We start from the raw sequence: 26,741 nt of genomic DNA on the forward strand, positions 1-26,741 counted from the left end.
CACTATCGAATTTAGCGCTACTCCTCTCGTTTGGGAGGAGTTCCGAAATCGATTTAAGGAGGCGGTTAACTCGATATTAATGACGACGTCGTGTGAACGGATACAGCGTTAAATCGGTATATCGGCCATTAAACCGATTTAAAGTCGCAGTGTAGACCTGACCTCAGTTACCAAATGTCCAAAGAATTCAGAGGGGATTCTAAGAGGAAGCTCAGATTAGCTGGTTCTTGGCCAGGTCTGTCCTCAGCAATACTCTAGCCTGACACAATAAATTACTCATTGTCAGCTTTGAACAGTATAGTATATAGGAGGCATTTTTCTAGTTTCACCAATCAAGAGGGTCTTCAGTTCCTGCTGGAGATCCCTTAAATTTCAATATTAATTTTTCTAATATGGCTTAGCTCTCTGAGTCTCATGAGCTTTGGCAGTATGCCTGGGGTCTGAAAGTTACTGTATTTCCTCTAGAGTACCAGCAGGAGCTGCAGAGAAGCAGCTCGATTTAAAAAAAAAAAAAAAAAAATGAAAGGGGGAACCTTGAATTCCATTCCCAATATATGAGTGATTAAAGAAGGACAACCCAGTAAGGGACTGATGGAGCAGTGGGTACCCACTTTGGAGAAGATAAGATTATGGGCAAGGAAGTTCATTTTACCTTTCGCTTGTTACCCTTATAATACCTTTGGGCACAGTCATGTCATAGTTCTATAGGGATTACATTGTATTGTGGATTTTTCTAATAATATAAATTTATTCAGATACATGAAGTACTAAAGATACATATTTGCACATATACCAATATCTGTAACCTTTTATCTCTCTTGTTTTTAATGAAGTAGTATATGAAATTTCAGACAAATGGTATACAATACTGAGCATCAAATCATTGTTAAAAACATTTGTCAGTTCTTTCCTCCAGTTTAGAGATTCACTTTTTGAATTTTGGGTATTATGTGTTGTTATTTCATTTTAAAAACATTTGAAAGAATATTGACAAGTTTCTGTTAGAATTGCAAATGAGTGTGTTATTCATATGAAAAAAATCAGCAGGCTCATACTGTGCAGTTTAATTTGCGTATAAAATATGCATTCTGTTTAAATCATCTCCTTAATTGGATAAATGGCATTTTTAGTGATAGAAAAATCTGCTCTGTTTTAGAGGTCCTGTCATTTCATTTTAAAATTGCAGTTTGTGCAATAATTACTATTAAAACTTATTGTAAAAGATGACAAAGTTAATGTTTCATATTCAATTAAATATGTTTAAGTATATTTGTAAAGTGTTGTTTTGAAATATAAATAGTACTTCATAAAGATTGTAATCTATCATAAATACGCTTTTGTATTTGAAAGGAGCTCAGAGTCATTGTATGATGTTTTATTAGTATTCATAGTGTAAAAGGAAGTTATTTTCAGGCTAAAGAAATTTTTGAAAAGATAATTGGGTAGACCAACATTCTCATTAACCTAATTTGCATTAAATGTGCTTCTGTGAATTGTAGTTATTGCTTTTCCATCTGAAAGGCATGCTTTGTCACTGTATTTAAAAAGCCCAGTTAAAGGGTATATTTCATCTATAGTTTAATACAACAATTCTCAGCCTCTAGGTCTCTGTGACCCCCAGAAACAATTGGCAACAGTTGTTTGGGAGTGGGGACTCGCAGGTCAGCTCCTGATTCCAGAGGAGTTTCCAGTTGTAGTGGATTTGTTTGGTTGCTTTGCAACCAACCATTCTCAGAAGTGTAAGGCACCCCACATATCCTGGTGCCACTGTTGTAACTTCTTTGAAGAGCTGTGGAAGCTCTTGCTTCCTTGTGATGAATCATGGGAAATGATGCAAAGGATCTTCGGTGTTTCTGAGGAGGACCAGTTATGAATGGTTATGGTGTCACAGAGATACGAGGTGGCCTTTATTGGACCAATTTCCTTTGATTAAAGAGACAAGCTGTTGAGCTTACATAGGGCCCTTCAGGGCTGGGAAAGGTACTCAGGCTAAGGCCATGGCTACACTGGCGCTTTACAGCGTTGCAACTTTCGCGCTCAGGGGTGTGAAAAAAACACCCCCCCTGAGCGCTGCAAGATACAGCGCTGTAAAGCCTCAGTGTAAACAGTGCTGCAGCGCTGCAAGCTACACCCATAGAGGATGTGGAGTATGTGCAGTGCTGGGAGAGATCTCTCCCAGCGCTGGCGCTGCGACCACACTCGCACTTCAAAGCGCTGCCACGGCGGGGCTTTGTAGTTGCAAGTGTAGCCATACCCTTAGGTCTATGCTTAAAATGCTCAAGTAGCACAGCTGCAGCTGTGCCACTGTAGCGCTTCAGTCTGGACACTTGCTACACTGACAAGAAAGGTTCTTTCATCACTGTAGATAATCCACCTCCCTGAGAAGGGATGGCTAGGTTGATGGAAGAATTCTTCCATCATCCTAGCACTGTCTACACTGAGGGTTAGGTTGGCTTAACTGCGTCTTTCAGGGATGTAGATTTTTCACACCCCTGAGAGACATGGCCATCCTGATGAAACTTTTCAGTGTAGACCAGCCCTTAGTATGTCACAGATAAATACAAGGTGGAACAGATTGTTTTGCATCAGAAGTTAATATTTTGTAAGAGACCATTCAAGGTGAACTGGGCAGTTAACCCTGCTGCAGTTGTAGGACAAAGGATGGTTAGTGTGTTATGAATTGTTGTAATGAGCCATAAATTCAGTGTCTTTATTGAGTTCATGATTTTTAGTGTCTAACAAAACTATGAATTTAAGCCCCCAGGCTCATCTTTTGAAGGTGTTGTGCAAGTTTCCTTTGACAATGAGGACTGAAAGGTTTGATGTGGAATGATGCTTTTGTGAAAAGTGTTTGCCAATGAGTGATATGGCATTTTTGTCTTGTATCATTTTTCTGTGCGAGTTTCTTTAAAAACATACTGATCATCTCTTTTCACCTACGTAGTTGTTATTGGGACATTTAGTACACTAGATAAGGTACTCCACATGTTGTGATAGGCATCCGTAGGACATATGGATCTTGAAATGTGTGCTGTGGGGAGCATTGATCATTGTAGTAGTGGCAATATGTCTGCAGGTTTTAGACCTGTTGCTATGGCAACATCATCACTTTGGTGGCTGGTCTGTGGGACTCTTACTTCTGATGATGAGCGTGGTGAGGTTTAGGGGTTGTTTGAAGGCCAGAAGAGTGGGTTTGGGAAAGATTTCTTTCAGGATATAGTCCCCATCAAATATAGGTTGTAGTTGTTTAACAGTACCCTCTGTGGGTACTATTGTGGAGTGGTTGGTGACAACTAGGAGTGTGCAGTCAGAGGGTTGTTTTTTCCCCCCCTGATTTGAAGCAGGTTTTCTCGTGGTATTTGGGATGCTTGTTCCATGGTGCGATCTACTTTTCTGGTGGAATGTCCCTGTTTGGTGAAGGTAGTTTTAAGTATGTTGAAGCATTTATCCCTGACTTTCTCCTCAGAGCATATTCTATAGTATCTGATTGCCTAGCTATAGATGATAGGTTTATTGGTGTTTTTGGGGTAGTTACTGGATCTGTGAAGATAAGTGTGTTGATCCATGGGTTTCTTGAATATAGTTGCCTGTAGGGTTCCATCATTGAAGCTGATCATAGTGTCCAGGAAATTGATACTGGAATGGGAGAATTCTAGAGGGAGTTTGTTGGAATGGTAGTGGTTGCTGACGTTGTGGTAGAAGGCTATGAGGGAGTTTAAGTCATCTGTCCAGAGGATGAAAATATCATTGATGTATCTCAGGTATGTCATTGGTTTTGTGGTATATTTGTCCAGAATTTCTTCCCTGAGGTGGCCTATAAAGAGGTTGGCATATTGGGGAGCCATCCTAGTATCCATGGTTGTTCCCATTGTTTGGAAAAAGTATTTGTTGTTGAATGTAGAGTTATTAGGGGTGAGGATAAAATGGATGAGTTTGGTGATGTTTGGGGTGGATATCTGAGTGTTGTCCATTGTCTTGTAGAAATATGAGGCAGGCAACAATACCGTCATTGTGAGGGATTTTGGTATGTAGGGAAGTGACATTGATAGTAGCAAGGATGATGTTCTAAGGGACGTTGTTAAAGTTGTGGAATTTCTGGAGGAAGTCTGTTGTGTCATGGAGGAAACTGGCACTTACTGTGGTGAGTAGTTTGAGGATGGTTTCTACGAGTCCAGACATTCAGTAAGAGTGCTGTGATCAGATATGATGGGTCTGCCAGGGTTCCCTTGTTTGTGTATCTTTGGAAGCATGTGGGAGGTTCTTGGGATGGGTTCCTTGGGGATGAGGTTGTGGAGTTTCTCTTGATGTTGTTCGGGGAAGGATTTGATGCTAGCCTTAAATTTGTGGGTGAATTGTGGTAGAAAGTTCTTTGTAGCAGGTGGTGTCACAGAGTTGTTGGTTGGCCTCATTCACATCATCCTCACAGTTGTCCAAATATGAGAGAGAGAGAGAACCACTTGGTTTAATTATTTCCTTTTTCAGCAGAAAATCAACTTTCACAAGTGGCTTAATTGAACATCGCCAATCACAAGCATTCAAAAAATCATGAGATTTGCTTTAAAATTGTGCAATTTTTTAAAAATAAGTTTGGGGTTCTTATTTGCTTTCTAAATTTTGAGCATTTAGGAGTTACTATTATATAGCATGAAGACTTGTTTTCTCTTTCCTACCGTACTCTGGTATTGAAAAGTTTCTTCTAAAGCTCTATTTCATTGTTAAGCTAAAGGATGTCATCTACTGACTTTTCTGTGTGTAGATTCAAATATTTATATCAGTCTTGTAACTCTTTTGCAGACCAGAGCAAATTTTAGTACATTGTGGGTCTTAGCTTAGATATGCTTTCTTAAAGGGGCCTAAATGAAAGTAATATAAAAAAATTAATGTGTATATATGTAGACATTGCAGGTTTTTATTCATCTGGACTTAATGAGTTTACTTTTATTGTGTGGAAGCTTTGGGGGATGCCTGTTGCTTTGTTTAAAATTAAAGTTGCATTTTACTTCCCTTCTACAGGAGATTCTTTTACACAGTTCCGATTTGCCGAAGAAAAAGAATGGGACACAGGAAGCGTAGGCCCTAAACAGGTAATACAGAAGAATTATTATTCAGAGGATTTTTGTAAATGTAAAATGTTTCTGTAACTCCAGACTGGATCCTAATACTTTTACTTCACATCTTCTCATCAAGATAGACCCCACAAATACAGCTTTGTTTTTATTATGTATTTTGAGTAGCATGGTTAAAAACTTTGTTGCAAGTTACGTACAGTAGTAATGCACCTAGTCCCCCAGAGCAGACAGCATGTATTGTTGTTAGAGCAACACCAATGGTTGATGGATTGTTGTTGTTGATGGATTTTTATTCTGGCAGCAACACCGATTATTCTGTATTCCTTTTGGTATGTTTTTCTCTCTTGCTGCACCCTGTTGTGTTTTTTCTCTGCTTCTACTGAGGGGCAGTCAAAGCAGCAGCATGATTTGTTGTTGGGGTTATTTTGGTGATAAAGGTTGCAAAAAGAAAAAATGAACTGCAAGATTAAAATCCATCCACTTAGATTACTCTGGCCACATTCTAATGCTGTCTTTGCAGTCTCTTCAGACAATTATTAACGTTCCATTTCCATGTTTCAGGTTTACTCGAGAGGAAAGGTTTAGCATGATGATTTCAACTTCTTGTGGTGTTCAGTTTGTGTTGTAGTTTTACCCTGTTCATTCTACCAACAAACATCATCTGATTATGACTTCAAACTCCAAATTGACCATAAGAGAAGTTAGTTTCTCAGGTTATCAATAAATGGAGTCCATGTGCTGTTGTGGAAAATAACTAGGGAACAGCTGTTCTGGATCTCGAGTACTCATGGATGGAAAACTGGTGGATTTGAATTCAAAATCTGTTCATTTTAAGCTGAGGTACTGAGGGTGCAGAAATGAGAATTCTTAAATGTTTGTTTGATTTCTGCAGCTCTGCACGTGACCTGCCCAAGCAGCAAGATGGGATTCTTAGACTCAGAGATTTTGTGTTTTCCTTAAGATAGTTGGGGAACTGTCCTTGAACCTTTTTGGAGTCACAAATATGGAATTGAATTTTAATCGTTTGCTAGTTATTTCTTAGGATATTTATAGTAATTATGTGCACAGACACAAACAATGTTAAAGGAACACTAAGTTTGCAAAGTCAAGCATTGAAAAGTTAGGGAGATGCCAGAATTAAATTTATGTGTGCAACCTTAATTTGGCCCTCTTGTATCATAATGCATATCTACAGTGTTTAGTTACATGACCACAAGAACCCCTCCCTCATTCAGTGCACAGGATGCTGCTGCTGAATGAGCAGCTATGCAGTATAAGGTGTACATTTCTAACACTGAGGGTAATTATTCATTGAAACATCTTATCAAGGGTTGTGGTGGATTCTCCATCACTGGCAACTTTTAACTTAAGGTTGGATGTTGTTCTAAAATATATGTAGTACAAAATATTTTGGGGGAGTTCTGTGGTCTGTGTTATAGAAGAGGTCAAACTAGATGATCACAATGTTCCCTTCTGGCCTTGGAATGTATGAATATTTTCTTTCATACTCCTTATGCAACATATGATTTTAGGCCTTATTTACTGTGTACTATTCGAACCATGTTCTGAATGCAAAATTACTAATTTTCTCATGGGCAATACTATACCATTGCTATAGTATTGAGATGCTTTACAAAGATAAATTTTATTTCTTCTTCGAGTGATTGCTCATGTGTATTCCGCAATAGGGGTGCGTGCTCACCATGAGCACCGGTGCCGGAAGTTTTCCCCCTAGCAGTACCCATAGGGGAGCGCCCTAGCGACCCCTGGAGTGGCGCTTCCATGGCGTGGTATAAGGGGCGTTGCGCCCTCCCGCCACACTCAGTTTCTTCTTGCTGCCAGTGAAGGTGCTTCGGAACTGCTCTGCTCCAGCTTTGCTGTAGCTCATCCCCAAAACTGCTTGTTCGTTCAGTGTATGGTAACTGTAGTTAGTTAGTTGTTTAGTTAGTTTTGTTTAGCTAGAGTGCCTGGGCTGGGGCATGCCCTGTGCCCTGGGTTTTAAGTCGTGCGACACTTGTAGGCGATCTATGCTAGTAGTGATCCGTACGCGGACTGTTTGTGTTGTTTGGGGGAAACCCATCTCAGCGACTGCTGCAAGATTTGCAAGTCGTTTAAGCCTCAGACCAAGAGAGAAAGGGACATTAGGAACCGGGCTATTCTGATGGAGTCGGCACTGATCCCAGCTCCAGCGTGCCTCTCTGAGTTGGTTGGTCCACAGTTGGTGTGGTCCGCAGCAAACCTTCGGCACCATCGACTAGTCGGTACTGCTGCCTATCCCTGGGGCACGCCAAGAAGGCTAGGAAGAGGCCATCTTCACCGCGGCACCGGAGTAAACCCGGGACAGAGGCTAGACCCATGTTGAGCAATCCTTGATCCCCACTGGCCTCTAGGCCTCCGACTTAAGTCTAGTGGAGTAGCCTGGCCCGTTCGGAGCAGGCCTCCCTGGATGTCCAGATGCCCTCCACGCTGGAGGCCCTGCAGGTGGCCCAGGATGTTATGTCCATGCCGGTACCAGGAGAACCACCAATGTCAGCCCCGTGCTCCAGAGGCAAGCTGCTGCTGGGATCTCCGCAGTCACCCCTGGCTCAGTACCAATCTCAGTCGAGGGACCGTTCAGGGAAAAGTCCACATGGATCGCCCTCGACACCCACCAGACTGTCTGGTTGGGTTCTGTCTGACCAAGACTCTTGGCACTGCTCCACCTTGAGGAGCAAACACCAATGGGACCAAGGCAAACAACGCCAAAGGTTCTCGTCTCAGAGGGGCTGTCATGGCACGAATGTCAACATCGTTCCCGTTCGGCCTCCCTCTCCAGACCTCCGAGGAAGGAGTTGGTGGGATGTACATCCTCTGCACTGTGTCCAGAGGTCGACCAGGTGGTGGACCCTCTGGTGCCGATGGACACACACAATACTGCGCCAGTCTCCCCACCCTCCCCAGATGAGGCGATTACGGCATGCACGAGGCCTTTGTGGCCCACCAAGAACCCTTAAAAAGGGTAGCATCAAGCCTCCACATCCAAGCAGAGAAGATGGAGGAGCCCTCAGACTCCCTGTTTAATGTACTATCCTTCTCTGCACTGGGCAGGGTGGCCTTGCCTTTCCATGAAAGGGTGGCAAAAATTTCAAATGCCCTGTGGCAAACCCTGGCCTCATTGGCCCCCATCTCTAAGCGAGCAGAAGGCAAGTATTTTGTACCTGCACGAATTCTTATACACTCACTCTGCTCCTAACTCCCTGGTGGTCGAGTTGGTCAACCACAGGGAATGGCAGGGCCAACCAGCCCCTATTCTGAAAAATAAGTCCAGCCTCCTTGAATCTTTATTTGGAAGAAGATTTTATTTATCTTTGAGCTTCCAGTTACGGGTGGTGAACCACCAGGGTCTCCTGGGCTGGTATGAGTTCAGTCTGTGGGGCTCCCTGCCCAAGTTTGAGGACTCCCTCCAGGAGCGCAACAGGAAGGAGTTCAAAGCGCTGGTGGAGGAGAGCACAATGGCTGCCAGGGCAACCCTGCAGGCAGCTTTGGATGCAGTGGACATGGCCGCGTGGTCCATGGCTTCCATGGTGTCCATGAGAAGGGCATCATGGCTTCGGCTCTCTAGGGTGTTCAGTGAGGCGCAGACTTCCCTGCAGGACCTCCTGTTTGACGTCAGAGCTCTGTTTGTGGAATAAATGGATGCAAAGCTGCGTGGCCTGAAAGACTCCTGCACGACTCTCCAGACTCTGTCTCTATGTTCCAGCTCTGGCTAAACCTAAGTTCAAGCCACAGCAGACTCCCACTCAGGCCACCTATTCAAAATACGAGACCGCTTATAAGAAGTTGCAGGACTATAAGAGGCATCCACAGAGGCAGTCTCGGCCTGCCCCCTGGCCTGGGTCCTCCAAGGGCAAGCAAGCAGGGAAAAGGTGGTTTTGACGGGACACCCAAGGGCACCCTGCCAATTCTCATCAGGGATCCAATAATCCCTCAGTAAAGCTTCCCTTCTCCAATCGGTTGTGTGTTTTCCTCCTGGAGTGGTTGTGGCCATTGGGTCCTCAACACCATCTCCTGGAGGTACATCCTCCAGTTTACTTTTTCCCCTCCCAACATCCTCCCACCCCTGTCCCTCCTGGGGAACCCCTCCCACAAGGCTCTGCTTGAGCAGGAGGTGGAGTGGCTCCTGGGCCTAGGAGTGGTGGAAGCAGTACTGGAGAGTTCAAAGGCAAGGGGTACTGCTCCCACAGTTTCCTTATCCCAAAGGCCAAAGGGGGGTTCAGGCCCATCTTGGACCTTATTTTCTCCTTGGTTGTCCCAAATATTCAAGTATAGTCTGGGTTTAGTGCTTCCTCTTCCTTAGTTGAGGAGGTGAGCTTTTAGTTTTGGGCAGGTCTAGACTCACCTGTCCCAGTCGTACAAATAGTATACACCTTCCAACTTCTATCACAAAGTAGGTAGGGATTCCACAGACGACAGCTTCCTTCATTACACAATCCTGATTCATCCCCAACCACCATCCATCTGTGCACTGAATGAGGCAGGGGACCTGTGGGGAATAATGGTTAAAAAAATGATTAAAAACAGACAAGAAGACCAAAATAAGGTTGCACAGGCAACCTTAATTCTGGCTTTTCTTAACTTTTGTGAGTGTTCAACTTTGCAACCTTAACGTTCTTTTAATGTGTTTTTGTGTGTAAAATACCCATACTTTCAGTTCTATCATGTGGTATCATGTTGACACCCACATGGGTCATCATCAGGGTTGTTAAATCCACCACACAGGTCTCTACCATTAGATTTCTTGAGCTAATGGAGTAACTGATAGCAATAGTGGGTTGTCACCCTCTGTGTAGACCAGTTCTAGAAGAGGGGGAGACACACACTTTGCCAGTTTGCTAATAGAAGAATGATGAGACTCAGGAATATTGGGTTCCATTCTAGGCTTACCAGGAGTTCTAATGGGCACTGACTCTTCTGTCTTGTTCCTACCAAGCCAGAACCCTTCTGCCCTGTTCCTGCCAAATCTGTCCTTGTCTCAGTTATTCCCTATTCCAGACTCCTCATTTCAATCTTATCTCTTCACCTAGCCAGTCCCAGACTCCACTTCTTGGGCTTCTTGCCCCAGTTCCAGTCTTCTCCCCCTTCCCCCACTCATAGTCCCTGTCCCTTCTCTCCCATTTCCTCATGAGATCTGTTTATTCCTCCCACCCCATCCCTTTTCTCCAGTCTTCTGCCCACCGATCCTACCAGACAGGCCCTCGGTTCCAGTCTTCCTCCCTAGGCATATCATCCAATATCAGCCCTCACACATTTCGCCCCCTTAGTTTCTTGTCCTGGACTGTTTGCTCAGCTTTTCCTTGTTCTCTACATGTATCCCAGCTAGGGTTGCCAACTTTCTGATTGCAGAAAACCAAACACCCTGCCTCTCCCTCAAGGCCCCGCCCCAGCTCACGCAATCCCCCGTCCCTCCATTGCTTGCTCTCTCCCACCCTCGCTCACTCACTCATTTTCACCAGGCTGGGACAGGGGGTTGGGGTGCAGGAGGGGTGAGGACTCCAACTGGGGGTGTGGGCTCTGGGGTTGAGGGGTTTGGGGTGCAGGAGGGGGCTCAGGGATGAGGCCAGACATGAGAGTTTCAGAGTGCGGGAGGGGGCTGGGATGAAGGGGGGTGAGGGCTCCAGCTGGGGGTTCTGGCTCTGGGGTGGGGCCAGGGATGAGGAGTGTGGGGTACAGGAGGGGGCTCTGGGGGTTGGGGCAGGGGTTTGGGGTGCAGGCTCCAGGAAATGCTTACCTCAGGCAGCTGCTGGAAGCAGCTGGCATGTCCGGCCCCTAGGGGGCTCTGTGCATTACCCCGTCTGCAGGCGCCACCCTTGCAGCTCCCATTGGCTGTGGTTCCCGGACAATGGGAGCTGTGGAACTGTCACTTGGGGCTGGGGCAGCTCGCAGAAGCCTTAGCCTCTCTCCTCCTCCGTGCCTAGGAGCCAGAGAGGGGACCTGCCACCGCTTCTGGGAGAAGTGAGGAGCCAGGGCAGTCAGGGAGCCTGCTTTAGCCCTGCTGCACCACCAAACTTTTAACGGCCCGGTCAGTGGTGCTGACCAGGGCCACCAGGATCCATTTTCGGCCAGGTGTTCCAGTCAAAAACTGGATGCCTGGCAACCCTAATCTCAGCTCCTCATCAGATCTGTCTGTCTGTACAGTATTTACAAGGAATGGCTATAGAATTCTAGATCGGAAAGAAACAGTCACAAGAGGACAGAATAAGTGAGAAAAGGCACAAAAATTGCTATAAAATGGTTGGTGCTGTTGCCTGCTAGTTGTAGAATGGAAAAGCTACACATCAGGTCTGAAAATAGTAGAATGAAGTGCAACAGTGAAATTAACATGTGTGACCTCTCATTTCATGGTAATTATCAATTGTAGAAAACTCAGTGGATTTTGTCCAAATGTGAACAAAATGGAGGTGATATATTTGATAGTTGCCATCTCTTAATATGCCATTTTAAAATCACGAGTATGTGATGAAATAATTTGCATCTTTTTCATTCTTGCCAGTGATAATGGTAATTTCAGCAGCAAATATCGTTGTTTCTTCCTTTCTTGATCAATTTTTTTTTTTTTGTTTTGTTTCATGGCCTTAGCGTTCTATGGTGAATTGCTCCTTTGATCCCTTTTTTATCTCTTGATAGAGTGTCATCTATAGTAAAATATTCCTTTGAAAATTTTAAATTCTTCCTTTTTATGCTATTTTGCTTCTCTGTACCACCACCATCATCTTTTCCTTTATCCTTCCTCCCTTCTCTCTTAATCCTTCTTCATTTCAGTCACTCTAGTTCTTTGAAAAGCATTATTTACATTTAGCAGTTTTTTTAAAAAAAATATTAATTTTTACTTTACAATTTATCAACTCCTGGAGTTATTTAAATGTCAAAATTCCCCTTATTCTCCTCCTCCATGCTCTGTGTGGAGACTCCAGTCTCCCCTTAAGTATTTGTCAAGAGTGCTAGTTTGTTGCTGTGTAAGTAGATTGCTTAATACTTTGAGACCAAAGATCTTTTGAGACTTTGTGTGCTAAAGAATTTTCTTAGTGATGAGCACTAATGCATTCTGAATGATCACTTAATATTGAAGAATAATAATTATTGGCACCAATCAGGTATGCTGCACAATAGGACTTTTCTTACTCTCAGTACTGGAAATTGGACATCAGGATTTAGATATTTGAGGAGCTGTTAATACTACTGCATCCAGACATTCTTTTATTGTTTTAGTTATGATTGATTGATTAAAATCCATAAACAGAGATACAACTCAGGACCCTCTGTTGTCATTAGTTTTAAATAAAAGGAAGTGAGAAATAAGGCCTGCAATAAAATAAAATAAAATAAGGTCACAAAAGCATTACAATTGACTATAATACCCACCATGTGCATTACAGAACAAAGCATTTTGTAAGAGGAAGGTGTGTTTTTCAAGTAACTTTCTACCTAAGCATTTGTTTTAACAAGCTTGTAGTGTCTTTTAATGTGTTTGCACATTAGGTTGATATATAGATATTTTGGTTTTCAAAAATTGTTCTGCATAATATCTTGAAGTTTGTTTTTGTATAGCAGCAGCTTTTAGAAGAATGTCAGTCTTCTGGAAACATTTTTGCAACATTGGTTTTTAAAGTTCTTATATGTCCTAGAGATGTGGAATACCAAGTAATCAACTCAGGGATAAACTTTATCCAGGTTTCAGTAAAATTTGACAATGCTTTTAATCATTTGAGATTGCATGTTCTACACATGCATATGTATCAAACACCTTTTGTTATGGGGAGGGAGGGATAGCTCAGTTTGAGCAGTGGCTTGCTAAACCCAGCGTTCTGAGTTCAATCCTTGAGGGGGCCATTTAGGGATCTGGGGCAAAAATCTGTCAGGGGCAGTATTTGGTCCTGCTGTGAAGGCAGGGGACTGGATTCAATGACCTTTCCAGTTCTACAAGATAGGTATATCTCCATATTAAATTAAATTAAAATTAATTAGGTATTTTGAATATTCAATTCCTAAGCATATTTTCCCATTAAATAGAATTGTGGTGATGGCAAGTGACCTTAGCTTAAATTTCTAGGGATAGGATAATTGTTTTCAAATTTTGATGTTTACACAGAGTTTAAGCTATTGTTTCAGGTGAAAAGTTCAACATTACATGGAGCATTTATCTATCAAAAATCTTTTTTGGATAAGGCCACTGATTCATTAATGGAAACTCCATTCAAAAATAATATGCACAATCTCAACATCCTTTGTTTTGGGGGTAATATTTTACCTCTGTTGCAAGTCAGTACTGGTTTGATTCTTCTCCATGGTTGAACTTCATTTCAGAGTTCTATCACTTTTGTTTGGGCATCCCTTAGAGACAATAGCAATCAGAATAGTGAGTTGTGATGCCTGGGATGGGGTAGCTTTATTGAACAAGAGGAGCAGCAATTTTGCCTTTCCTTTGGATGTGTCAGCTCACCAAGCAGCCATATACATGTGACCTTCTGGAGCTCATACACAGTAGAAAGTTGCATAGCCATGCCATGACCACAGATTTTGGGCTTATGTTTTAGGTAAAAACTGATGATAAAACCCACTGAAGCCTGTGAGAACTGTTTTTTTTCTTTTAAATGAAATGTATGCAGAAATTTCTTGACATTGACCACATCTGTATTTTTTAAAATAATTTATAGAAGAGTCAGTAGCCCTTAAGGGTCCTCTGTGTTTGCTGGGAGCACATGTGCAGGAAGGATTGCAGATGCCTTTTTAATATAATTCAGGAAAAGCTATTTAACAAACAAAAACAAAACCCAAACAATTTTTCCTCTGAAAAAGTGGCTCATAAGTTGCCTGAAAATAAATAACTTAAGCTGTAAACACATTGTAGATAATAATACTGTTTAGTTATAAGACATGACACATGCATGATAGGGTTGCCAGTTTTGGTTAGACATATTCCTGGAGGTTTCATCACGTGACATAATCTTTAATTCCTGGACAGTACAGGACAATCCTGGGGGGTTGGTAACCTTAAGCATGATGAGATTTTCCATTTATAGTATCCATGACAGCAAAGCACAAAGAGGTGTTTGTGTCTCTATATAGTTGTATCAAGTTTCTCTGTACTCTTCTATATATTTTTGTCTGGTTTATTTAATTTTATCTATACAAAGAAGAAAGAAATGTGGTGTGAGCACAGTACTAGGCACCAGAAACTCCTGATTTCTAATTCTGGATCTGCCATTGTCTTACTATGAAACCTCAGGCAAGTTACTTACCCTGTGCCTCCATTTTTTTATCTGTAAAACAAGGACTGTGTTACATAGCCAAGTAGACTCTTAATGGTATATCTACATTGCATCGGGGAGTAAACCTCCCAGCCTGGTTCCACAGGCTTTTGTTAGTGGGATTTGTGCTAGCATGCTAAAAATAGCAGTGTAGATGTTGCGGCTTGGGCACTGACGCTTAGAGGAGAGGTGGGCTTCAGAGCAGGAGTGCCGGAACCTTGGTAGAAATGCGGGGGAATGAGGCCCCACCCCTTTCTGTGGCCCTGCCCCTCCCCATCTCCCTGAGACCCTGCCCCTTCCCATGGCCCCACCCCTTACTTGCCCAAGGCCACACCTCTCTCTGAGGCCCCACTCCTCTTGCTCCTCTTCCCACTTGCCCTGGGCGGGGTGCCCGGATGCCCAGAGCAGACTCCAGCCTGTGTCCCCTGGGGCACACCAGCCAGGGCAGGTGGAGGATCCATGGCTCCCTACGGTGGCCTGGGCTGCCTGGGTGGCTGTTATCATGGTCTGGCTTTGTTTTTCAGCCTGGCCAGGGGGTAGGGTCTCGGGATGAAGAGGAGGAGCAGGGGCAGGGCCACTGAGGCCTCATGGCACGGGGAGGCCTAAGGCCCACCTCAGCCCCCCCCACCGAAGGGCACCACCAGCAGAGGCTGCACTTCATGGCAGGGGAACTAATGACCTTATTAGCCTCTCCCTGCTGCTCCGCACCTGCCCGAAGCTTGAAGTTGCAGGAGGGAGGGCAATGCAACCCTCCAGCCCACCCAAACTATGCTCATGTTAAAAAGTGAGCCGGCATGGTCCTCCACTTTTAAAAGTGGACTGGGCCCTGGCTCCCCTGGGCCCCGCATTTTCAGTGCCTCTGCTTCAGAGCCCAAGCTTCAGCCTGAGCCACAATGTCAAAGTACCATCTACAGAGCTATTTTTAGCACACTAGAATGAGTCCCACGATCACAAATCTGTGAACCCAATCTGGCAGGCTTGCTCCCAGATGCAGTGACACATATGCTTATTCTACTGCTAGTACAGGATTGTTTCCTTCTGTATACACCTCTACCCTGGTATGACAGAAATTCGGATACAACGTGGTAAAGCAGCGCTCAAGGGCAGGGCTGCGCACTCCGGCGGATTAAAGCAAGTTCGATATAACGCGGTAAGATTTTTGGCTCCCGAGGACAGCGTTCTATCAGGGTAGAGGTTTATCTTCATTGCATTGCCAAGTAGGCATCCTAAACTTGCCATCTTTAAAATCTCATTTTCTTACTCCTAGTTAGTTGTTGCCTTTTAAACCACCCTAAATGATTCCTTTGCTTTGCAGGTATTTTATAAATCTAGCTGTCATTTTGCCAAGCTACGCTGTACATACACAGTTTTAAATCTATGAATTAATCCCTACAACTCTTGAAATTATGGCAAATATATTATAGATTTAAGTTTGTATTGCTATATAGGTACCTATATGGAGTTTTGGAATATAACACATTGAAATCATTGTTAGTTTAATTTTCTTTATGCAAGTTTTCTGTTTGTTTAATTGTATTTCAGCTATCTGCGCTTTACGTGGATTGCCAGTCGTTGGTCCAGGCCCTTCAGGAGCTTCCTCTGCATCTCAGGTTGAATGTGGCTGCTGAAATGGTGCAGGTAATGCTCTGGTTGCACATAAAATTACAGAAAGATTTAAATAGTCCAGTAAATATGACTTCAAGAAAAATGAGGTCCAGGATCCTTGAGGTTTGGCACAGGGTAACTACACAGTTGCAGTACTTGTTTCTGTTTTCACTATCCTTAATGTTTTTTAAAAAATGAAACTAATTTGATATATCTTTTTTAAAAAATTAACTTCCTGATCTGATATGGCATAATATAAGCATTATCCAATTTTTATGAAACAAATTTGAGTCAGTTGTCAGAATGTGAACTGCCAATCAAACAGCTGAAGAAAAGGTTACTTATATTCAGGGTCCAGAAAATTAGGAAACAGCATTTCAGCAAAATGCTTTCTTCAGGCTATGGAAAACAAAATATCATTCACACAGAGGGAAGAGAACTAATGAGAGTCTTGAGTTAAAAACGGCTGTCATGAGGTTACATTTGGAGAGCAGTTTATCAGCAGCTGAAAAAAATGACGACAACAACAAAATCAATCTGCTCTAGAAAGGGAAAGATGTCTGACTTTAATAGGAAAGATTTTCTTTTCTGAGGGGTTGTTCAGACAATTACATAGCTAACTTCTTTTTTACTGTAGCTGAAAGCTATGTCTGAAGATGTAGAGTATATAAAGGAATCTGCATATATAGTTCTTTATCAAGTAAAGTTCTGTTCTAGCAACCAAAATGCCAAACCTAGAATTCATTTCTTTTCCCAGTATTCATTGTTCCAAGGGGATAAATGTATTAGTTAAATAAACTTATTTTCTTTTTCAAACAAAATAAGAGACAATCTGTGCTGTAAATGTATTTGATTCCTCCTACTATGTGTATGTGCAGATATAGGGTTATTCAGTGCATATTGTAATATTTAAATTAATCTTTATCTTTCTATTGCCATTGGGCTATGCTGTGATAGCACAATCTCCAAGAAGCTCCAAAGGAGCAAAGAAACTGCCTATAAGTGATTAGGTAAAGAGAGTGGGTATTTCTTGGTTCACTCTGCACTGTTTTGCAAATTTTCTATTTAATATTGTTGTGGTAACCTTTGAAAAATAAACTTGTCAAAAGCATGTCTACAGGCTGAGGTGTGCTACAGATTTACAGGGTGTGTTTGATGCCCCAGTCTGTACAGTCTCTCGTTAAGTACCCGTGTTATTGGCCAGCCCAAAGGTGAGCTCCACAGCTCTCCAACAAGACTGTGCTTTCTGGCTTCAGCAGTCCTGTTTTTCCCTGTGTGCTCTCCTCTGCAAGTCTCACTGAGTTCAGACTCCTGTTTAAAGATTCCTCACCATTTGGGAAGCAGTGAACCCCAGTAAGTATTTCCAGTGACACAGCATAGCCTTTTCAGAATGAGAGAGCATTTCTTAGTTATCTGGAATATGTAGCATCTGAGAAATCCTAGGTTAACCTGGAAAAGTCAAGTTTAAGTCAGAGTCCATATTGGCAGAACCAACTGCACCAATGTGCAATGCTCTCCTGGAACCCCTCTTGGCTCTCCGTCCCTCTGTGAGCCTCTGAGTCTGCGATTTCCTCAGCTCTTGAGTGGGCATGTCTATGCTGCAGCTGGGAGCAAGCTTCCCAGCCCGGGTAGACAGACTAATGCTGGCAGGGTTCGAGCTAGCAAATAGCAGTGTGGATGTTGAAGCTCTGGCAGAGCCTCGGACTAGCCAGCTGAGCTCATTCTCAGCTCAGAGAGCCTCAGCTGCCACTGGAGCCGCAGCATCCACACTGCTATTTTTAGAGCACTAACTCAAGCCCCAGTAACACTAGTGTGTCTGTGTGAGCTGGAATGCTCACTCCCAGCTGCAGGGTAGACATTTCATGTGTCTCGGGCAGCACTCTTAAAACACAATCTCTCAGCCTTTGTTTTTGTTCCCATACTGCTTCCACTGCATTCAGCCAATCCTAGGCTACCAATCATTAGAAGTTAATGTTCCAGTCTTTGGGTCTTTCATTCATATATCCATATATCCATTCAGTGCTTGACTGGTGCATCTGGACAGACTCTCTCTAAGCCCCTGTTCTGGGCAAGCAGTTTCATCGCTATATACACAGTGGGTAAACTGAGTCACATAGATTGGTCATGCACATATTAGCAACAATCCCTCATTCACCAAACAGTGTCACATCAGAGAATGATTCAGCATGTGGTACTTTGGAGGGAAAACCTAAATCCAGTGGGACTGAATGAGTGTAACTACAGGCATTACTTCCCTCCTGTATGTACTGAACACCCCTGTTACCAGCTGCTGTTTGGTGTATTCAGCGTTTAGCCTCATAGTTCATTTAAAAACAAATTGCACAGTTACCATTACATATAGATAGATATTACTGCACAAGTATTTTCAAATGTATTTTGGTACTAATATACTTTCCTTGCTGTTTTAAAATCTGTTCCATTGAATTTAATTAAGTGATTTATATGTAGCAGTCATGAATTATTGTGCTGTCTTTTTAAAATTTCAACTGTAACAATTGAGTTCACCATAATGAAGACCCAAGTTTTTTCTTGTACTCTTAGGCATCAACACCCACAGAACTCCCTCAGATAAAATCTAAAAGTATTGAAGACAGCAAGAGGAGAGTGACTCAGTTACAACCACCTTTGGGTCAAAGTGGAATAGCATCAATCTGTGATCCTGTTAGTGATTCTGTTGTCCATTTGATGCCTTTAAGTAAAGATGGACCTGAAACAAATTCTTCAGAATCCTTTCAGAGAGGCTGTTCTGTGTCACAGCAAGAGGCAGATAATTTGGATGAAGAATTAGATTTACTGCTAAATTTAGATGCTCCTGTTCATGTAGAAAACAACTTTCTGTCAGAAACCTACAACACGACAGCTGAGAGTGATTTGAAAATGAAAAATGGTGAGATTTATATTTTTAACCCCTTTTTAGTTTGTATTGTTCTTTCTATAGTGATGCTTTTAGTTCAACTCCTGATTAGTAAATCAGCAATGCTCCTCTAATCATCCCTATATCCCTGACAGTGTATGTCATTGATTTGGAGTTGCGTACTAACACATCTGTTCATTCTCATTCTCCCTGTGAAGTGACCTTTAGAGAGGCACATCTTTTGTTTAGTACTTTGACATTCCAAAACTTACTGCAATTGCTTGTGGTTGAAAATCATGATCTAAACTTTACTGGTAGAAATGAAAACTGAACTTTCTCTATATGAGTCTCTCATATATAGTATAAGGAATACATTCCTCTGCCCCAACTTTTTGACTACTTATAGCATAGTGGAATATGGTGCTTTCCAGTATTAGGCCTTTCAGTACTGGATCATATTTTGGCTCGTAACTTGGCTATGGTGTCTATTCCACATTTTTAAATAGGATGAAATGTGATGGACTGAATTGTATGTCTTGCCAGTAGCAACTGGCGATCTCATAACCACCTATAATGGAGCAGGAAGTTGTATTCCTTACTGTATGCTACATAGCAATGATTGCACCAACTATAGCAGAAAAAAATCTACAGTGCTAAACGTGGGTCTAGGCAGAAAATAATTTTAGATCTTAAACTGTCTTTTTATTCAGTTCATCTGTAATTTTTTCAGGCTGCTTTAAAAAAATCCCCATAGTGTGTATAATTCTTTAGGACCCTAGGCAATGACCACTTTGACTGCTTTCAGCCTTCTTTTCTTCAGCGTGTATCTCTCTCTCTTCCCCAAGCAGAATTGTTGGCCTCTGAACATAGACTTACTTCTGGACTTTGTTCCAGCTTTCTTCTATCCACTTCCCCCAGCTCTGTTGTAGATATGTCCCCTGTGTAAATGAAAGGGCAGGACCTAGTGTCCAAAAGATGCAGCTCTCTGTGAGATGGGGAGGGATTTAGTTCCCTGCATGAAGGAAAAGGAGCCAGTCAGGACTTGCATGCAGAAATCCTGATCTAATTGTGTCTGACAGTGAACACAGATGCTTCCCTCCTCCCTGCTGTAGCACCCCCTCAGCAACCTTCCTAGGCCCCAAGGACCTCCACTCTAGATGAGTTAATAACCTTAGAAATGGAGTAACATCAGTTGCAAGGGTAGAGCTAATAACATGGCGGAACCTACAGGATACTTTTGCTTCTCTTTCTGAGCTAGAATTGAAAAAATGTCCTGTCAACAGCAAGATACTCAGCAGTAGTTACTATGCTGCTCTTAGATCTGGCAGACCACACAGTGATGTACCTGCCAAAACACATTATGTTTTACAGAAGAATCGTTAGGCCGAAAACTGGTATACATAATTGATATGTTTCCACCCTATAATACAGAAAGTGATGTTACGCTGAAGCGTTTAATGGAATGTTCATTTTAAAGGGCAATGAATAACATCAGTGAAGAACTTTACTGTAGTCAGCATGCTCATTTTGAACATTTTAAGAAATCAACAGAACTCTTGTGCAAAGTGGAACCTTAGGTTTCTTAGCTGGCACAGTTTAAACACGTGACGGCTCACTGTTAGGGAGTTTTCTGTCAATGAAAGATTTCAATATGCTTTTGAGTGGCAGTGCTATTACTTAGTTACACCACACAAATAGAACCTTTTCATAAGTCAGTGGGAAAAACAAAGGGATTTGTTTCAGATTACAGGTTTTAAAATATTTTTTTAAACTTTTCTTTCTTCTGCCTTTTTTTTTTAAGAAAAATATATTCTTGACTGCTATTATGTCTGATTCCTAAGAGTAATATTAACTAACATTTCCAAAGCGTTAGGACTCAAGAATGGATATAAGCATCCTCAGTAAATTTCACTAAGGCTAAGTACAGTAGAAACTTGCTAATCCACTCCAAAACAATTGGCCATCTCTTCCAAATTCTCAGCAGTAGCGAGGTGCCATATTACGATGATTCTATTATTTTTACAAAATATTTTTCACAAAATTTACAAAGAAATATAATTAGGGAGATGAAACTCTCTAGGTAAAGACTGAAGCTAGATGCCTCTTATAAACCCAGTTTTCATCATTCTTCCATCTTCACCAAAACCAAACATGCTGTACCTGCATATCTTGACTCAGGATTGACTGTGGAAAGCATAGATGTAGAAAGGTTTTCATATTTTGAAAATATCTATTGGGCTTATGTAGTCAAATTCCTGTCTGGGAGACTCCAGTATATTTTATTCTGTTGGTCCCTGTGAGGAGTGGTGGTGCCTGTGGCAACATCTGTACTATGGAGCCTCTGCTGGCATATTCCCCCTATGTGGAAATACTACCATCCCGAATGACAAAAGTACTCTTCCATTGACATAGTTAGGCTGACAAAACCCCAGCATCGATGCAGCTATGTCTGTTGGGGGTGTGGGTTTGTTTTTTTCCCTACACTGCTGACCGCCATATATAAGTTAAGATACAACTTGTCTAAGACTTGATCTATACTTAAAAGTTAAGTGAAGTGTTGATTTAGTTAATTGCAGCTTTCCTGTACATACTGAAGTCTGCATGGTCCCTGAATGCTTTAGAAAAGGATGTAGCTGGCAGGATTTTTCTCAGCCTGCAACATTTCTCAAAGAGATGTTTAAATGTTAATTTTCATGCTTTCCACCAAAAAACCTAAAAGATGTGAAACTGAACTTGTACTTTACAGCTTCTCTCACACTGGTGATTTTACTGTTTATTAAACTGTATATTGTTAAAAATTCTGAGGTTAAAGTTGTACATTTGAGAAGCTGCCACCATGAACAGAGCAAGAAACTTTGAGCTGTTACTACAGAGTGTTTAAAAAAAAAAAGACTTTGAAATAACACGTCTGAGAATGTTTTCTTAGATTTGCATTAAGTGAAAAACACAATGCAAACATAAATGTGTTGTCACTAAGATACCCCTCTAATAATCACAAAAAGCTCTGCTGCCCTTACCTCCTGCTGATCTCTCACATAAGAGAAAGTCTGCACTGGACAGGAGACAAGATAGATCTCAGTAAGGGGCATGGAATCAGGATCAGTTAGAAGCTATACGCTCTTCTTTTACAGTGGCCCTAAAACAATCCAGCAAATTAGTCAGATGGCAGCCGCCAAATGATGGTCGCTTTACTCACCTGCTTTTCTGTGATTTCTCCCAGTTAGCTGACGTACACTCTATTTAAATGTCATCCTCTCTTTTTATGCAGTCAGGCTCTGAAGAGCAAAATCCTAACTTTATAATATCTCAAAAGTTTCCATAGTGAAAGGTAAACATCTGCCTTGAACTGTTTCCTGTTTATTTTCTTAGTTCCGCTAGAGTTGGATGTGGCTGAAGAAACGAGTTCAGCAGCTGAAGAGCAGAAAACTACAGCTAAAAACATTACTGAGGAAGAGCTTGAAGATTGGTTAGACAGTATGATCTCCTAAAGGAAAAGAACCTGCCTGAAGCCCACATGTCATTGTCATGCAAGTAATTGAAAAATAAATGAGCATGGCAGAAGTTAAGTACAAAATATCAGTCTACAAGAACTAGGTGCTTTATCTCAATGATTTAATATACTGCATACCGCCTACCTTTATTTCAGCCAATATTTCAAACAACACATTTGGATAAAATCTAATGAATGTTTGTTATTATCCAAGAGTTCTCTAAACAAAAAGGTCTAAAGTTACATTGAGTTCATTAAGAAGAATCTTGTAATGAAATTTGGATTTTTTCAAAAACCTGTGCTTATACTGTAAGGTGCAAAATAATACACACTGTCAGAGCATTTGTTTTGATTTGTAGTTGCTATCTGTAATTCCAAAAAATAAAATAGTGTTAGTAAATATAGTCGTGTGTTTAACTGTGCATCCTGTGTTGTATCGGCTTTCTATCAGCAAAAAATGAGGCAAAGACAACTCAATTATTATTTATTTGGTTATTGCAGTGGGCATTTAATTTTATTTGAAGAAAAATGCATAAAGGTAGCAGCTTCACTACTTACAGATGACCATAAAGCATTATTTTATTTTGGCATCTTACCAGCTGTTACTGAAAAAGTATATGAATACTCTTCAAGTGCAATTTCATACAGTAAGATGGAAAAGCAACACAACTAATTAATAGAACTGTCAATCTGGAACACTAACATAAATAAAAACCTTGCATAGCTATGTCTACAGAGGTTTTAAGGCACTTAATCGATATTTCAAGGTCGATAAAGTGTTTGAAATTTTTTCTTTGACTGCTTAAAGCTTTTCGAGCTGTATCTTGATACATTCACTAGCAAATACCATGGGAAAAATTAGATTGCAGTTAAAATGTTTAATTTCACAATGTGAGTCATAGTCACCTGACATTCAAGTGCTTAAGATTCAGATATTGTGCATTTAAGAAATGATGTATCTTTTAGCCCTTTCAACTATACCACCAAACATTGGGTCAAAACCGGTTACAATTTCAGTCTGTGTTTGAACTGGAAAGTTTTAAGATAATTAAATCTTCAGGGTATAGATTTCCTTTTTTTTTTTCAGAAAGAAAATTGAAAGCCAGACTATAAGGCCTGTGTCTTATCTGCTAGGCACAAAAATCGTTAAGTGGATGGTTTTAAACAAGTTCACAGTAAAGAGATGGTAAACAAATGTGACCTTTGAATTACACTATAAAAGGTAAGTTTTTTAATTTTTACTGGGTTTTACATTTCATTAACATATTAGCTTCTTTCAGGATAAGTTTATCCAAGTTGATCTTCATATTGTTTACGGAAGCAATCTCCAGCTGGGAAGAAATCCCAGCATCTTTCTTGGTACATTTTCCATACAAATGATTCCTGAAACAGTAAGAGAAAAAAGGTGTTTTAGTGTTACGATATGTTTATTTTCAGTTATTGCTTTACACAAAATAACCATACTTAGTACTGTCCTTACCATGTACACATATTACCACTGATGGCACATAAGAGAACATTATGCAACCTTCAGCGCAGGTTTCAACAATAGGTTTATAAAGTTTAACTGCAGCTTTCTGTATGTAACTACCCAGAAGTAAATTTTCAGGGCATAGTAAAAGAAACTGGGTACTGTATTGTTATAGGAGGAGAGGTGCCTCATAGGGCTAGTCTACATTACTGCGCTACATTGGCGCAGCTTCTCTGTTGTAACATGTCTGAAGATGCGCTATGCCTCTAGACTTCAGTGGGAGGCAGAATCTGTGGACACTGCTTTGAGTCAATGTAACCTGGCTTACCCCTGTGCGATGTAAGTTACATTGACTTAAGCAGTAGTGTAGACAAGCCCTCAGTCATGGTCTATGAAAAGTGACACCAATGTCATTAAATCAATTTAGTTATGCCAGTGCAAACCCCTTATCTGAACAATCTGTTTTTAGCTCATAGGGTAAGTTACAAAATCAAGGAAAGCCAATTTAAATGTGTAGTACAACTAGATCAGTTTAGCTACCAGTGGACTTTTCTTTGTTCTGAAACTTCATCATTTTAAATGTACATAAATATTCTTTTAGAAAATCTTGGACACAGTACTAAAAAGTAGTTGCAAAATACATATTTTATATGGTATGACAATCAGCTATTGTACTGCAGATTAAGTAAGTCTTCCTAATTAAAAGTTTTTTGTTTTAAAGTGTACTTATATTTGTTTAAACAACTTTCTCGTTAAGGTTTTTTTTTTTAAATATCTGTGTCCCATCAATTTTGAACCTGTCAAACTTTGTTTGAATAAATATCCTATTAGGGTCTTCAATTATACAAATTTTAAAAATCTGATGGGCTTTGTAATGGCTTATTTTTACAAATTAAATTAATATATAAACACCACATTGTGATTCAGGGTTGCTACTTGCATATGACACAAAAACACAGATACAAAAAGTATATTTAATAGTATGTACCCCCCATCTTACCACAACCTTAACTCCACATCCCATACTGATGGCAGCCTCCCAATACCAGTAGTTTGGTGTGTTGGGAACGGATAGCTTAGTAGTGTGGTAAAGTCAAGCTTGAAGTTTTATACACAGACCTTGAAGATGAAAATATGAATTTATGCTTCATTTTAGCTTGCTCTGAAAATTCTACTTCATACTCACCTGACCAGTGTGCTCAGTTTCATCCTTATTAATGAGATACATTAGAAAGAAGCTGAAACAAGCACAAGAAGTATTTGTTAATGTGCAAAATCTAACACGGCATTTTATCTCTCTCGTTATATTTTCTGACAAACAGGGATGAGGTGTAAGAGAAACTCCAACACTATTTTGTTACCTAGTGTGAAGTTAGTTGTGAACATGTTATAAAGTTCTTTTGGGGCCCGATTCTATCCTCTGAGTTCTCTCCCCTCTGCAGTTTTTAGTTCCTGTGATGGTCTTAATACAGACATTGGATGTGAAATCCCAGTTATCAGTCAGTATCAAAAGTAACCTACCTTATCCCAATTTATTATTAGCAAAGACAAAATTACTGGGTGATTTGATTACAGTCTATAAATAGCTATATGGGAAAGATATTTAATAATGGTTCTTCAGTCTACCAAAGAAAGGTACAACATACTCCAGTGGGTGGAAGTTGAAGCTAGACAAAATCAGACTGGAAATGAGGTGTAAATGCATCACAGTGAGAATAATTAACCATTGGAACAATTTACTAAAGGTCATGGAGGATTGTCCATCACTGATAATTGTTAAATCAAGATTGGACGTTATGGTTTAGGAATTATTTGGGGGAATTTCTGTGGCCTGTATCAAGAGGTCAGACTAGATGATCACAATGGTTTCTTCTGGCCTTGTAATCTTTGAATTTACTTTGGGCTTTTCTTCACAGCTGTTGTATAACTTGCACCTACCTGGACTTCTGTGCACACGTAAAAATATCTAGCATGATTTAACTTGAGCTAGCTGGCCCACGAGTGGGCTGTCTGTTGAAGACTGAGGGCTGCTTACACTCAAGCTAGTAATGCAGTAGTGATTAGCAGCACTGAGTCAAGTCACTCTATACAGTTTGAGTGTTTTGCAGTGTGACTGCTCTCACTTGAACTAAGCTCACTCAAAAGGAGTTAACTTGAGTGTAGGTGACTGGAACTAACACTGCACTGAAGACAAGCCCTATAACAACATTGTATGTTAAGATACAAATTATAAAACCAATCAAGCACTATTGAGGAAATTCTGTTTCTAGCTTGAGTAACTTGCTAGGTACTGAGGGTCCCGGTGAAAGGAATTAATGCAGAGTATGGGCTAGACAAATGGAGGAGAAGAGTAACTCAAGATCTGCGTAATTTTTCCCTAGACATCACCCAGCATAGCCTCACAGGGATATTCTGGCCCTTTTGAGCTGGAAGTTTAAAAGCATCCTAGGGAAATTAGGCTTAGACGCCCTACTCCCACTGAAAATCCCAGCCTTGTTTTCTCTAGCCATGTTTGAATGAATAGAAATACCCTCCTGATACAGAAAGATCATCAGACTTAATAAAAAGTCAAGCCATAGTAAGAAAGAGTACAAGCATCCCCATAATTACTCTAGCGTAATTAATAACTGTAATAACAGCATGGGAATAGCGTTTCTTTTTTCAACTCATGACAGAACCTCCCCTAAAGTATCTGCTTCACCAGGAGATAAACAGTGTCTTCAAAGGAACCTTAGCTTTAGGCTAGTTACGTATTTATTATAGCACCAACCAGAGAACTGAGGTTTTGAACATCTTGGAATAACAATTAAGACTCACAGGTGCATTTTAAACTCTACGGATTAGAAGGATACTGTACTATCACTCTGATTTACCTTAAGGTCTGTTCTAACTCTGGTGTTATGGTTTGAAACCCAATCATTTTCAGAAATAGGTGGCTTTGGAGTAC

The 26,741-nt window shown here is 41.0% G+C and overlaps 2 protein-coding genes across 3 annotated transcripts in view; one reads left to right on the forward strand and one right to left on the reverse strand.

Moving 5' to 3' along the window:
- AVEN (apoptosis and caspase activation inhibitor) overlaps window positions 1-23,405 on the forward strand; it is a 213,441-nt gene extending 190,036 nt beyond the window's left edge. For both annotated transcript variants that reach the window (XM_075065484.1, XM_075065485.1), the window contains exons 3-6: window positions 5,014-5,084; window positions 15,896-15,991; window positions 18,521-18,866; window positions 22,203-23,405. In XM_075065484.1, the coding sequence (XP_074921585.1) occupies window positions 5,014-5,084; window positions 15,896-15,991; window positions 18,521-18,866; window positions 22,203-22,321 (632 nt within the window). In that variant the 3' untranslated portion in view covers window positions 22,322-23,405. The remainder of the gene's footprint in view (window positions 1-5,013; window positions 5,085-15,895; window positions 15,992-18,520; window positions 18,867-22,202) is intronic.
- The window catches only part of RYR3 (ryanodine receptor 3), a 663,207-nt gene continuing 659,266 nt past the window's right edge, over window positions 22,801-26,741 (reverse strand). The window contains 2 exon segments of the mRNA XM_075065483.1: window positions 22,801-23,706; window positions 24,981-25,032. Coding sequence (XP_074921584.1) covers window positions 23,611-23,706; window positions 24,981-25,032 — 148 coding nt within the window. The 3' untranslated portion in view covers window positions 22,801-23,610.

Source organism: Chelonoidis abingdonii, chromosome 4 (genome assembly GCF_003597395.2).
Source record: "Chelonoidis abingdonii isolate Lonesome George chromosome 4, CheloAbing_2.0, whole genome shotgun sequence".
In the NCBI taxonomy this organism is placed as follows: domain Eukaryota; kingdom Metazoa; phylum Chordata; order Testudines; family Testudinidae; genus Chelonoidis; species Chelonoidis abingdonii.